The sequence below is a fragment of the Furipterus horrens genome, unplaced genomic scaffold (assembly GCF_987537825.1).
Source record: "Furipterus horrens unplaced genomic scaffold, mFurHor1.1.pri manual_scaffold_4, whole genome shotgun sequence".
Classification (NCBI taxonomy): Eukaryota; Metazoa; Chordata; class Mammalia; order Chiroptera; family Furipteridae; genus Furipterus; species Furipterus horrens.
This window is the reverse complement of record NW_028327174.1, coordinates 74,234,988-74,250,048: the sequence shown is the minus strand read 5'-3', so window position 1 is coordinate 74,250,048 and position 15,061 is coordinate 74,234,988. Positions and strand designations below refer to the sequence as shown.

Here is a 15,061-nt window from a genome sequence, read left to right as displayed (position 1 = left end):
CAGTCCAGCCTCAGTCACGTTACTGTTAGATAATCTTGCTTGCTTGACCAAGAAGGATTAGAATAGGGTGGTTAATCTCATACTCCATGCCAGGCTAGTTGAGTTTTTCTTTTCTCTCACCTTTTTTTTTTTTTTTAAACTGGGATATAGACTCAATCTTTATATGTGTATAGAGTTAATAATGAAAACCCAGGATATTTCTATTCACTAGATGCAAAGAGCCTCAAAGAAAGCTGAGTAAAAACAATGACACAGGTGCACAAAAAGAAGCAGAGACACTTGGCCATGCAGCTTCAGCTTCACAGCTTGCCTGTTGGCTCTGGGAGATATCCTTGCTTCTTTATAATCACTGCCCATTTTGTTTAAATTCAAGTTGATTTCACTTTTTGGTATTAAAAAATTTAATGATGACCATACTGAACATTCACCAAATTGCTATACGAGGATTATGAAATGGTTAGTAAATTCTTTACATACTAATTAAAGGACCTTGAAGAAACCTCATACACTGTGCCTCAATTTCTTCTTCTGAAAATGGGAAGAATCCACAGCAGATAGGTTTTATGACAATTAAAGAAGAAATACATAAAGTTCTTAATATGAGAACCCTATAAACAGTAGTTACTTATGCACTATGTCTCCCATATATTTTGAAAAGAAAATATATGTATTTTATATACAAAACAGTAACTCTAAATCATAATGCATTATCCTTATAAGGCATTTGACATGGTTAATTTTCTTGATAACTAAAGAATTTAGTTTCACCAAAATTAAAAAGTAAAAAGAGAACTTTGGCTCAAAAGTGTGTAGAACACTGACATACTATTTAAATAGAGAATACTAGATATAATTTAACTCTTTTGATAATGAATTGATGATTATGAGCATCATTCCCTGTACTCTGTTGAGTGATACAAAATGATACAATTAAAGAGTAAAGGGATAGTTATCCTTCTACATGTTGTTATTGCCTCTTTTCTTAAGATGGAGCATATGTTGGACTTTCTAATAAAGTAAAAGTGTTTAGTGGCAAATATTTTTCTCATTCACACCCCTTTTAAAATTGTGTTTTAAAAAGTTGAGGATCATAGTAATCTTTTCTCCAGAAATTGAGACTTTTAAATTTTTATTTATTTACTTTATTTTCTTAGCTATCAACATACTTAATCCTAAACTTAAGCTCTGGAGGAAGTTGTAACAATGCTTACATGTTATGTTTTACATCCTATTGGTCTGTCTTAGTCATCTGTGTATTCCCAAAAGTGTTTAGCTAAGTGTTTTGTATATAGTTTGGGCTCAAAAATATATTAAAGATTTATTCAGTTCAATTTAAAGGCTTCCATTTTGTAGGAAGAAACCATTGCAGCTGTTCTAAGTAACTCTATCCATAATAGTAATGTATATAAAGGAAATAAGATAAGAGATCACTTCTATTAGAAACATAACCTTGCAATTACTTGATACCTAAAGAAAAGTTAATTTTGTAGAAAAAGATTAACTGCTTTAAAACTAATTTTCTAAATTAAACAAAATACATAAACCTTCCAATTAGGAAAAGAAAACATTTTTTTGGGGGAAGTATTTCAAAGGACATTAGTTTTTCTTTGGCTCTTTAATTTTCCAGTTAATATTAAATAGGTTTATTACAGGTATTAATTGGGCTGAAAAATGTCAGTGTATAATTCTTCTGTTTACACAGAATGTTGGTGAGGCATTTTCATAATAGAATCATGAGTTTGTTATTTAAAACTTTAAAACAGGCATCATACCAGTAAACAAATTCCTGATTTAAAATTTTTCTTGGTAATTTTTCCTTCTTTTCATTCTTTCTAGAGGATTTAAAAATCTAAAAGAACATAAATTTCATAGTTCCTCTAGAAAAATTATGCTACAGTCCCTCTTCATACAAACACTTCAAAATTACAACTAAAATACAGAACAATTATCATGTAGAACTGACAGAAATTGAGTTGAATGGAAGTCTGACAACTATGGAATTAAAGAAATCATATCCATCCAGACTGATGGGAGAGGTGCAGATGCAAAATGGCTGGTCCCTCACCCATGTGCGGCGTATAAAATTTGGGAGGGATATATCAGGAGCAAGAAGTCCCAGACCCACACCAGGCCCCCAGCCCAGGGTTCCAGTGACAGAAAGATAAGTCCCCACAACTTCTGGCTGGCAATAACAGTGGGGATTGAGTTGGTGGAAGAAAGTGATGGAGCCCCAAGCAGTTCCTCTTAAAGAACCCACACACAGACTCATCTACTAGACTCACTCCATCTGAGCTCTAACACCACAGTAGCATCTTGAAAGACACCAGTGCCATAAAGGCAATAACTGAAGTTTCTGGAGTCAAGGCAAACAGAGGCCATTGTCCGTTTTCTAAACACTCCCCCCACGGAGTCAGCAAGCCGGTGCCATATGTGAGACTCCATCAATCTGGCTAACACTGTTTGACCTGCCTCAGCAATCCCCAGAGACTCCGCCCCACCCAATTTATAGGTCCACCCAAATTGCTTTTCCATTTGAATGGCTAATCTTGGCTCATGCTTCTCAACTTCCTAAATCCTCTCAAACAAGCAACAGCAGCCCTCAGTAAGCCCCAGGCCCAGCACTAGCAGTAATAGCCTAGATTCACAGCTTGGCTTTGTCTGGGAATCTCCAAGCCCAGCATAAGTAGCAGCCATCTCAGATTGCTTTATAGGTTAGGCAGGGTGGCCCCCAGGAAAAACACAGGTGGGGGTGATTTTGGCCTGCACCACCTGGGAAACCCCAGGGCCAGTGTGCCCAGTGGACAGCTACAGACCACATCAGAGCACCAGCACCCTGTCCTCGCACAGCTGATCCTACTGCTTCTATTATTTTTGTGTAGTGTTTAAAACTATGGTAATTAGCTTTTTGACATTTTTGGACTCTGTGCCTGTTTCCCGCTTTTGTCTGGACTACCTTTCTACCTTTATGCCATGTCCTGTTCAGTTTGGGGCACTGTCCTGCAAGGAACCAGATTGCTCCATTCCCTTCATACATGACCTTCAACCCTTAACTGTCCCCGCTGGTCAAGAGGTCAACACCCCTCCCAGCTTCAGCTGCTATCTTTAAATCTTATCTGTGTGTTTTCTCCTCAGTTTCTCTCACCTGTTCTTGGGTTCTTCTGTTTTCAGAGTCATCAGATGTCCCACTGCTCCCCTCTGTGACTTATTTACAAACATGCTGAGATCTTGCTGGTCCTTTGGCCCCTGGCTGTTTGTCCTTAACTGCTTTACTTTGGGTTTGAGATGATACCACGTCATCATCTTTTCATGCATGTGTAAAGAGTAATCATGATTTTTTGGTTTTGCTATCTAGTTGCTTTGTGTTTTTTGGGGGGGATTTGGGAAGATTCCAAACCTATGTTTCCACCATATCTTCCTAGAATTCTATGGTTTTACAGTTAATACCTCATATTACTCATTGTGTGTTACTATTCACTATTTTTTAATAACATGAACACACAGGGCATCTAATGTGTTTGGTTGCTTTGTTTTATTTTGTAATCTCAAAGGCACTCCCATTCAGCATTTTCCTTTTGACAGACACAGATAATATTAAGAATTGTCCCCTAGATCAAATGTGCTAGCTAAGAAAACTACATTAATAATGAATGATGGCTATAAAGCTCTGTTTTGTTTGTCTGTAAAAAAAGAAAAATCAACTCTCTGGAGAGAAATGTTTAAAAGTAAACATGCAGACAGTCTCATGAGGTCAAGTTCAGCCTGGAGCCAGACTTGCTTAGTCTCAGCCCAGTATTGCATGCTTCAAGAAATCTTAAATTCTCAGAATGTGGATTAACTAAAATTTCAAATTTTACTCAAAGTGACTTAAACTTAAAATGCGTAGAACATTGTCTAGCATGTAGTAAGTGCTTTATAAGTGTTGGCTAGAATTACCAGCTATTTTTCCACTAAAATTTCTACATTCACTAAAAATAGCTCATACCTTGAATATAATACTCATAGAAGCATTGGAATTAGGAATCTGTTGTTTATCAGGTCAGTCCTTTTAACCCAACTCCCATAACCCTGCCCTTCCCAGTGTTAAGCAAGCTTCAGTCATCACAAAGTTTACCAAAGGAGAAGGGAGGGAGGATCAAGGGAAAGACAAAATTTTAAAATCTTATTATTATCTATTTTTAAATGTCATTCCACAGAATCAAATTTCTTTGTGTTTGGGCCATGTAACTTAAAGTAGAATTTAAGGTTATTTTCTTGGCCTATTTATCACTGTGACTCCTGCTGATAATTTCAATTTTCACCCAATTAAAATATGTAACTTTCCCCCTAATATTCCAGGGTGTGTCTTTTTTGCTTCATAAATAAAGAGACATATTTTAAGAGGCCTTCCTCTAATTTCTAATTACTGGCAGATTCACATCCCCAAGTGTTTAAAGTCATTTTCAAAAGAGAAGAAACAGATAAGCCTTTGCGTGCTTCAAGAAACTCTGAACTCTCAGAATGCTGATTAATTTTCTGAGTTGTACCTAAAGTACATGAAAAAAAAAAAAAAAATCAACCCCATTCCTTTTACTTCATGACATTCCTGTGGTTACATGAGAAAAAACTCTAAATTAGACACTTTCACTTATCACTGTCCTTTGAGCCCTTTGTTCCTTTAATCACTAAACCCATACATTCAAAAACTGGGAACAAGAAGTTAACTTTGTGACTTAATTTTTTCAAAAATTATAGCACAGATATTTTCGTGCCTTTTTTTCTTAATTAAGAAAAACACCATTAAATTAAATTTCCCCATGTCTCTAGCTCTTCTGTCTTAATACCCTCTGATTTTAGGCTGAGATTCCAGGGTCAGTCCATGGGATGCCAATGATGGCACACTGTGTAACCCAGGAAGCAATGATGCACAGCACACCCAGGCTGGGTGTCCTTCACACAATGCCCGCTAGTCACGCATGAGCCGTGACCATGTCTAGTCACCTTCTACCCAGGGAACAGAATGCTGAGTCATTGTTTAAATTTCAGCATCCTATACTCTACCATGGAACACAGAAAATGGTAAAAATCACCAGAAGAAGTCTTCCTGAAGGATTTGTGTTATTTTTTACTTAGTTTATTTAGATACTGATTATGAATGACTGCTGGTCAACAGAAAACATGTGGACCACTGATTCATACTTAAATGGACTCGTTTGTTGAACTCTCATTTGCTGGATTCACTTGAAAGACTGATAAGGAACAAAAATGGAGAACAGAAGTCTGAATTGGGTTTCCGTTAAGGCATAAAATAAGGAGGAAGGACAATGGGTATAACACTTTTTTTCTCTTTAGTGAATTGAGCAGAGGCTACCCAGCTCTCATCAAAGCCTTTTCCCCTTCCTCCTGGGCACACAGCTGACTTGTACCTCCTGGCCTGGCTTACATTAGATGTGGCATTACAGCTGTTCTGGATAAAGGGATGAGTAGAAGTCATATTGCACCACTTCCAGGCGGGGTACATATGGAATATTCTTAAACCATGGCTCTTCCTCTCTTGGCCATCTGCCTGTTAAATATAATACCCAGAGTGACACTAGAAACCTGTTGGATAAAAGCGGAATTGCCATTAGTCTATGAACGGCTGTATGGTGCCCATTCCCCAGCTGAGGGTCAGAAACAACAGCGAGGGTTTTATGTAAAGGAGAAATGAACTTTGTGTTAAGTTATTGAGATTTTGAGATCCCTCTGTCACAGAAGCTTAGAGTCCTTGAAAATACAAAATGCTTGTGAGTATAGGTATGCCTGTAATATATATTTATATGCAGAAATCAGTTGTTTAAAACTTTCCTTAAAAAAATACTTATCTGAGAATGTATACATACATATATATGTTTACATATTTCTATTGATTTATTGAATAAATGAGCACCTACAAAAATATGAAAACACTAGCTGTAAGTCACATGGGGGAAGAAGGTTCTGTGTCTAATGATTAACCACTGCACACACAAGGCCTAGAAAGTTGCTTGACACATAGGATGAACTCAAGGAATAATTTTCAATACATACATAAGCTCATTATCTCTCTTCTCTCTTTAGTCTTTTCCTAGAAGTCCTCCTATCTCCCGTAATTTCTACTATTTCCTATATGAGATTGGACCCTACATTATATCTCTATTCTGGACACTACTTTTGCTTTACATTACCTTTGCTTTATCCCCTGTAATAGCACAGAAAATTTTTCTTTAATCTGGACTTTTATTTTGACTTTTTTTCTTTGACCCAATCTGGCTTCACCTAGTGCTGACTCACCCACATCCTTCTCCCTTGCTTAATCATGAACACTTCAGGACATAGAGGTTCTGATCAGTATCCAGCAGTCTTAGAAACAAGGTCCTGGGTCTATTGATTATTGAGACAGAGTTTTCAATCAAACTAAACATAGTATCTTGGCCTCGTTGTGCTTTAGCTCTGGACCCAGAAAAGTGGAATGATCCCACAGAGCAAATCCTTGTGAAATTGGTCAGAACAACTCCATGGCTGATGTTAGGCCCAGACCCAATGAAGAATTATCCCCCACCCTAGCACCTGCCAATCAGTAGAGACCATAGCCCTAATTCTATTAGCCACCATGATTAATGATTTTTTTCCCCAGTATAATTCATGTTGTAGAAGCCATTGAGGGGCCAGGTTTTTGAGCTTGTGATACTTGTAACTCCAGGCAGGGCTCCATCTCCTTATTAAATTCTTACTTTTTTGGCTGCAAATTCCTGTCTTAATGGGCTTTGAGGTGCTCAGGCAACCAGCCCCCTTCAGTCCAGTAACACCTCTGTCTCCAACTCTGCATTTTTAACTCTGTACTCATCATCTCCTCTTCTCTTTGCTTTATCACCTATTTTCTCTGATGGTGTACTTTTCTATTTCCTGTGCCTATAAAATGGGCATCTTGTCTGAATTCTCTGCCTTTCTTACACCCTCATGAGTAGCCCACTGTTGTGTCTGTAAATTTTTCCTTTGTGGTACCCCCACTATAAACCCCCGCTCCTTTACCCTTATCAATGACACTCTCATATTTCCGGCCTCATGTCTGTAGACACGAATTCTTGCAACAGTGCCTGAAATCTCTCCCCAGATCTTCTTCCCTCAATCCCTTTTTCAGATTTCCCCTAAACTGGTCTTTCGAAAACCATCATCATCCTCATGCGCTGTGACTATTAGGTAATCTCATAGTTTAAACCTCTTAACCTAACGTTGAAACCTGTCACAATAGTCTCTCTCTCTCTCTCTCTCTCTCAAATCTTATCTTTAAATATTCATATTCTATGAGTCTCAGTAAAGGGAAAGGTAATTAATGTTTTCTAATCCTATCCCTTTGATTTGAAAATTATATGTTAGTCACAGTTGCTGAATAACGAATCTTCTGTAATACTTATACATTTCTTACACGTTTTCTCTTAATATAGTTCTCTCCTTTATAGCTATTTAAAACAGGGAACAGAACTAAAATGTTCCCTTATTGACCCTTCTCTATTTCATGCCAAAATTTAGTGCTTTCTGCTATTCTGAACTCTCAGCTCAAATTTTACTTGTGTGAACCTTTTGAAATTACTCACACATTACATGGTAAATGTCCCTCGATTTCTGATTTAAACTGCTCCCAAGATAAACTTTTTCTCTACAGGAAAGCATTTCCCATGTGTATAAATAAACATAAGTCAATCCTCATTTTTCTCAAATTCCATAATTGCAAATTTGCCTACTGCTGAAGTTTGTAACCCCCACATGAACAACTGCAGCGCTTCGATGCTCATCCATGGACACACTCAGAGCAGTGAGAAGTGTGAGCTGCCCACGTGGATGTTTCCAGCCGAGGTCGAACAAGGTGACATTCTGCCTTCTTGTTTCAGCTCTCCTACTTCAAATAAGTGCCCTTTTCAATCTATTTAGAGCTAACTTTTTCAAATTTTTGTGCCTTTTGTTGGAGATCTTGCTGTATAAAACGGCCCCCACATGTAGTGCTAAGGAGTTGTCTTGTGTACCTAAGTGCAAGAAAGCTGTGATGTGTCATAGAAAAATATGGGTGAGATAAACTTCATTCAGGCATGAGTTACAATGCTGTGGGTGGTGAATGTTAATTAATTGACAAATATGTATTAAATAATAAATAAGGTGTCTTTCAACTGAAATACATATAAAACAGGATTACATATTGATCCGTTGATGAAAATGTTATGACCAAAGGCTCAAAGAAAACTAAATTTGTATTTCCCCTAGGGGAATGTTTCTTCATTAAGTGGTGAATATAAAAAGTGAATACACACATATGCCTTTATTTAAAGAAACAGAGGGAGAAAAGGGCAGAAGGTATTGAGAGAGATAAGAAAGAATGAAGAAGAAAGACAGGACAGACAGAGGAGAGAGAGTTCATGCCTTATTCTTACATTGCCATCGTGTTTCCTGAACTGGATATCCCCTTCTAGGTTAAGTACTCACCATAGTTGATGATAACAACAATCAATTAGTATGATTATGAATAATAATAAATGTAATTATGATGAAGATAAACTTGTCACTTATATTGTGACAGGATTTGTGTTATGTAAAATTTTGTGAATTATTTCTTCATTCTAAATAATTTCATGGAGATTCTTCAATGTTATCCTTTTTACAGATGACAATAATGAAATTGGATAAATTAAGCTTCTAAGGAGTCCACAAATACAAATGGTAGAAAGGGATTTAAATTAGGAACTCTGACTCCAGTGGCAACTCAGTTACTTCCTACATTAACTGACCATAATCTGTCTCCCTAATTATAAACCATTAGAATTTCAGTAACCTGGTTACCTGGAATGGACTGGTGGATATCAGAGCAGAGCTATAACTCTGATTACGATCTATTTTGTACTTTTTAGGTCTTTTCATCCTTCAAACAAGCTTTTCATGAAAGTTAGTCATGTACAAGAGTGATTTCTGACACTGGTCCTCAGATGTATAAGGACAAAGAGTAGGTCAAATCGCAGAGTCACATGAAAAAAAAGTAGATAAAATTAATTGGGAAGCTCTTCCTTGATTACAGAGCCTGGCACCTGAGTTCTAATGTCAATCTGGTCTTTCTTTAATATATACAATTAGGCCAGTTAAGATCAGTTTCCTTATCTGTAAAACAAGTGCAAAAATACCTCATAAGGGCTGGTGGTGGAAAGTTAAATGAATCAGTATCTTTAACGCACTTAACAAAGGTGTAATAGTAACAGGAAGTATTCGAAAGGGCAATTACAACTGTTAATTAAAGTCTTTTTAATATAACTACAGTAGTCCCTCTCTATATCACGGTTCACTTATCGTGGCCTCACTGTATCGCGGGACTTTTAAAAATATATTTAAGTATTTATTGCCGATTTTTTGCTATATCGCAGCATTTTGCAGTACTGTATATGCATGTTTTTAAAGTTATGTAGATGAGTGTAGAATATGTTTAAGAACAAAAAGTAGTGTTTATAAAAGTGTGGAAAAGGTTAATAAGGGAGTGGGAAAGGTTAATAAGGGACTGGGAACATTTATAAGTGTGTGGGAAGGGTTTATAAAGCCTTAAAATATATATAAATACTAAAATAAACGTAAGGTTCCTACTTTGCAGATTTTCACCTATAGCGGGGCAGGTGGGGTCTAAAACGTAATACCCGTGATAAGTGAGGGAATACTGTATCTTATTGTGTCTATTGAGGCTCATACTCAGATTGAACTAAATATTCCGAATTGCCAAAATACTTTAAGATTTTTATCATCACAACATTTGTGGGGCTCTATTAGGAAACAGAAAGAAAACAGGGGCTAAGATAAAGAAGAAAATCTGATATCATTACAATAGATAAATGGAAACATACAACTCTAAAATGATGTAAGAATGCTAGAAAACATTTGTTCCTCCAAGCAGTTACAGGCATCTTTGACAAGCAAAAAACAAAAGAAAAAGAAAAAAAAAAAAAAGAACAGAAAAGAAAAAGAAAATCAAGCAGCTCAGTAAAATCCCTCCTGTCTTCTTCCAATGTCTCTCACCACAAAACCTGCTGTTTAAGAAGCACATGAAAAATCACTCTGAAAAACATAAGGCACATGTGTTTCTCTGATCTAACAATAGAAAATTTTAATGGCTTATAATGAAAAGATTTTATAGAAATTTTAGGTATTTTACTTCTCATAAATGAGAAGAGAGGACCTGAAATAGCCTAGCATCTTAGATTCCTCACACTGTCTGACCCATGTGCCCTTCCTATAACTAACACATCTTAGTGGACCACTTTTCCTTTTTGCATAACTCTGTTAGAGAGCAGGGACCAGGGTCACTTACCCGCTGTTGATGTCATCAGCCCTGAGACTTTTCCCAAGGATATCTCCATCACTCATATATCCGCCAACATCAACTTCAGAAGACATGTCCAGGTCACTACTTGCTTTCTCACTCACGTCAATTTGTGACATGTTTCCCAGCCGAGAGACGGCAGCGCGACGGAGAGGCGTCGTATACATGAACCTCGAGGGGTCAGTGTGGATGAACCGACTGGTCCCGCTGCGGGGGTAACCAGCACCCAGGGAGGGAGCGTCTCCAGCCTGAAGTCGGGGACAAGCCTGGCCCAGCCTCCAGGTCATGGGACTGGGCCGGCTGCTCAAATTGGGTATGGTCCTGCCATTCACTTCTGTTGTCACTGTGCTGTCAAATGTTGTCTCCAGGGTGCTGTCAAATAAAATAGAGAAATAACTGGACTCAGGTTCACGTGGAGCCATTGACCAAGAATGCATGAAGACAGGAAAGACTGGAATTGGGAGTCGTTTCTTAGAAGATGATGATTTTCATGAAAGCCAAATTATGCATTCATAATGAGATTCTAAACACCTCTGACGGTGTTCAACTGTGGGAAAGGGCATTCATTAGCAGTTTTTCTTTTAATTGCTCTTTTTCCTTTCAAAAGAAAGTTTATCATTACATTTTAGATGAAATGAAACATTGTTTCACATTCTCAACAAACAATTAATTTAGCCAATTGCAGCCTTCCTAGAACTATTCTGGAAGTTAGCTACATGATGTTTGGAAGTCTCTCTGCCACTCCTACTCAGGTGCATTTCAACAGTACCGTAATTTCTGCAACTGTTCCTCAGGGCAAGCATGAAATTCTACTTAGTAGTGATGGTAGTAGTTTCAGTAGCTAATTCAGTTTAAAATGGGAAATTATACTGAACAAGAGGTGGATAGGAGAAAAAAAGTCAAGGTTATGTGCTAAGTAACCAGTTGACTGTCATGTGAAATTTAAGTGAGAAGAAAATAAAGGAAAACTGAAATTCCTTTTCTATCATTATAAAAAGTTAAGTGTCTGATGGTGATATTTTTTCTTTACTGGTTCCAAAATATACAGAACTGAGAAAAAACCTGTGGCTTATCTGGGTCCCACGAAGACTGGACATAGTCTCTTCTAAATTCTGCCTCAGATCTGCTATGTTTTTGACTGTTCTCATTCTCCTTGTTTCAGGGTCTTCACCTAGAAAAGTAACATAATAATTCACTTGTTATTCATGTCATTTACTGTCCTGAGAATAATTATGTATGTGTGTATAAGTAATATAAATTATTTCCCTTAAAAGTAAAATGATAGGTAGGTAATTCCAAATGGATATTATCATCTAAAATTCTAATTCTTCTTTCTAGAAATAAAATATGGATAGAACAAATATAATGTTGTAAGTAATAACTTGAGGTGATAATAATACAATAATACTTTGTAGGTCTATGAACTTAATCCCTGCAAAATGAGAGAGCCATTTGGAAATACACTGTATACTGTTTCATGCTACTGAGCTTAATTTAAAAATCTGAAATTATTTGGACCTTAATTATTTCTGTAATTATCTGTTTCTAAATGTACTCAGAACAGTTGAGATAAACTTGACTTATGTATCAATTATACCTTTGAACTCTGAGATAAGAAAATAGGATGGAGGCCTTTTCTTATGGGAGCAATATCTCCCCACCCCGTTCATTTTATTTTTATTTTCTCCAGTTACAATGTCTTAGTGCTTTCCCTTTGTTCTTCCGCACCTCATTCTTGGAAGTCCTGGCTGGGAGTTCTAGCAGTGGAACTTGCAAAGACTGACACATTCATTGCATGAGACAAGGGTAGCCATGCGCTCATCAGTACCGTGTCTGCACCTGGTTGTAAAACAGTTCTTGCATTTGCTGCACTTGTAGTGTTCAGTGTTGGTGCCACCTGTCTTGGCCATCTGGTGCTCACAGATAGCCTCCAGGGTTGTGGTATCCTCAACTCCCTCAGCTCATCACTGGCCATTTCCTCTGCTGTCATCTTGGCAATGGGGTTGCCAGGGATGGCCCCACTGAGCACAGTCTGCTGCAGGCTGGGGTGACAGGGCCCTGGAGGTTGCTGATTCGGCTGTGCATGCAGTTCCAGTACTTCCTGTCTGTTCTTTTGAGCTCCTGTTAAATACAATCTTCAAATTCTGAAGCCATCTTGTTACAGTGGATTCCATAGCCCTTGTTATTATCATCTGCCTTCAAGGCCACTGACAGCATCTCCACACACTTGTGCAGGGCAGAGTCCCCTGTGAGACAGCAGGGTGCCAGGAGGCTGATGAAGGGAGCAAAGGTGGGGCCTGAGTGGCTTTTGGGTATGTTGCAGGGGCGGAGGGCGGGGTGGGGGGCAGGGGGGCTCTGACTTTGATTTGCTGCTGCTTGATCTTTCCATCGATGGCCGTTTAGGACAGAAGGTGGCAGAAGACCTGAGTCCACAGAGTCTCTATTGTCTTCAAGCTCTTCCCCTCGTTTTTTCCTTAGAGGAGAAAAGTCTGCCTCTGGCTTCCAATTGAAACAGTCAAGCCCTTTCTCTTTTTTCTTGGCTTTTTATCTTCCCTTTTTATCCTCTGAGTGATGCAGGGGAGTCCAGTAGCTGCTTCCAAGTTGATGAGGACTTTGGCCCAGGCCGTCGCCTCTTTAGCTGAGCAATGCTAGCAGAGCCCATTCACAGCAACTCCAAGTCTGGTTGTCTGGATGGACATCTGGCAGCTGTTCTGATCCTTCAGAAGGTCAAGGGCCCCTTCTGTGCTCATCCTAGCTACCATGTTCTCCAGCTTTTTGGCGATTCTCAGGAGCTCCTTTTCCTGGCCCACGTCAGCCCATGACACCCAGCGGGTGAGGGCGCAGGGCAGCAGCGGGGCCTCAGGAACAGGAGGCACAGAAGCAGAGGGTGTGCAATGCACACTGAAGCATACCCCTTTAAGCCTTCTATTCTAGTAGACTCATGGACCAAGACTTACAACACAGAGTGGCTTTATTTTTAATTATGTCTCCACTTTCTACAGAGAACACAAACATCCCCCCACATGTTACACTAGAGTTCCAGTAAAGTCCTAGGTGGCTAAACCTAGAATGTGTTTCATGCGCATGAAACAACAGCCCTGCCACAGTGATCAATGCTGGTTTTTCACAACCACTACCTGCCATTTGGGGGCAGAATGACCTTAAACTATTTGGTTGATGGTCATGTAATACTTCCCAGGCCAGTGGCCTTTTGAAACTGATGTGTCTAGATAAAAATAACATGGCAAAAGAGTAGAGAAAACAGTTTTTATTCTGCTTAATTTAGGCTCAAGAGGGTGTACAGTGATGAAACATTTTAATAAGAAAGAAGAAAGGAAGGAAAGAAGGAATTGGAATGGATGGACTGAGGGGAGGCAAGGAAAAGGGAAGGGAGGGGAAGAAATAAAAATGTGATGGAAGGAACAGAAAAAGAGAGGGAAATGTGAAGTTAGAAAATGGCCTATATTAAATTCCACTACGAAAACTGTCATGTAGAAACTCAAGATGCATATCTATAGTCTGTTTTAAGAATACAGGTAGATCGTCAATCTGTTCATTTTCTTCCATAGTACTCATGCCAAATTTTTAGAAATGCACAACAAATGCACCCATCTAACAGTTTAACATAATCATAGCATTGGTGGGGATGTCAGAGACTCTCTTGCCTTACCTCTTAGCCAATAAATGAACTAATTCATATCTCATTTTGGAGATGGCCACATGCCTCCGCCTAAAACCTCCAAGACTGAAAAGTCTTCTTCCTTTCCAGTAAAAGATGTCTCCTTCTAATATTAGATACATCTAATTGTGAAAACATTTCTAAGGACGAGTAACAACTTGCCTCCCTTTAACTTACACCCAGTGTCCCATTGGCTCCAAAACTGAGCAACTTGACGTTACCTTTACTATGGCAGTCACTCACATATTGGAAGACAGCACCTGCTAATCTTCCTATTTTCTCCTTCAGTCAAATATTACTGCATTGTTCATTATTCCTCATTCTGGGTGGTTGCCAAGACAACCACCATTCTGCTGTCAGCCTATAAATCTCTTCTTTCAATTTACAAATTATTCAAATGATGACAATATGCTTAATAATAGCATTATTGTTTCAAACTTAGAAAGCACTGAAAACCTTCCCTAGAGTAAATATATTTTTAAGAAATAGTAAAGCATGTGCTGTGCCCTCACGCACATGGCATACACTTTTCCTGCATTAATTCAGGTCATGCAATATCGAACCTTATACATTAACATTCTTTGGAACTCAGAACTCAAACCATATTTTCCCCAGACATTCCTTCCTTCCTTCTCCTCATAAAAATAACACAGTATACTTAAAAAATGGCTGGAAAGAAATCTACCTTTTACTTTCAAATAGTCTGGCAGAACCTTGAAGGGAAATGAGGTTTTTGTAAGGAAAATCTTAAAAGGCAGAAAAAGAATATCACTACAATGAAAGGAAAGGCAGAGGCAAAGAAGAGATTTTACTCAAAGTGGACAAAAGACATAGTGAAGAGACCAATGTAGAGAAGCACTAAAGCCAATATGCATAAGATTTCATGCAATAAAGAAGCCTTCGATGCTAAGGGATGATAAGAGATGAAAAGTCTTAGGAGGAGGAGAGCACTGAGTCGACCTTTTTCTGGAGGGGACAGCAAGAGTGGTCATTGACTTTAGAATGCAACCTTATATGTCCTCTATCCCTGATACAATTCCCTC

General features: G+C 38.4%; 1 protein-coding gene and 1 pseudogene across 4 annotated transcripts in view; both read right to left on the bottom strand.

Annotated features, from left to right (window-relative positions):
- NAV3 (neuron navigator 3) overlaps positions 1 to 15,061 on the bottom strand; it is a 347,319-nt gene that overhangs the window by 148,716 nt on the left and 183,542 nt on the right. For all 4 annotated transcript variants that reach the window (XM_090273649.1, XM_090273652.1, XM_090273650.1 and 1 more), the window contains 2 exons: positions 11,402 to 11,510; positions 10,328 to 10,711 (listed from right to left, as the gene is read on the bottom strand). In XM_090273649.1, the coding sequence (XP_090129775.1) occupies positions 10,328 to 10,711; positions 11,402 to 11,510 (493 nt within the window). The remainder of the gene's footprint in view (positions 1 to 10,327; positions 10,712 to 11,401; positions 11,511 to 15,061) is intronic.
- LOC150012221 (transcription elongation factor A protein 3 pseudogene) lies at positions 12,097 to 14,140 on the bottom strand (annotated as a pseudogene).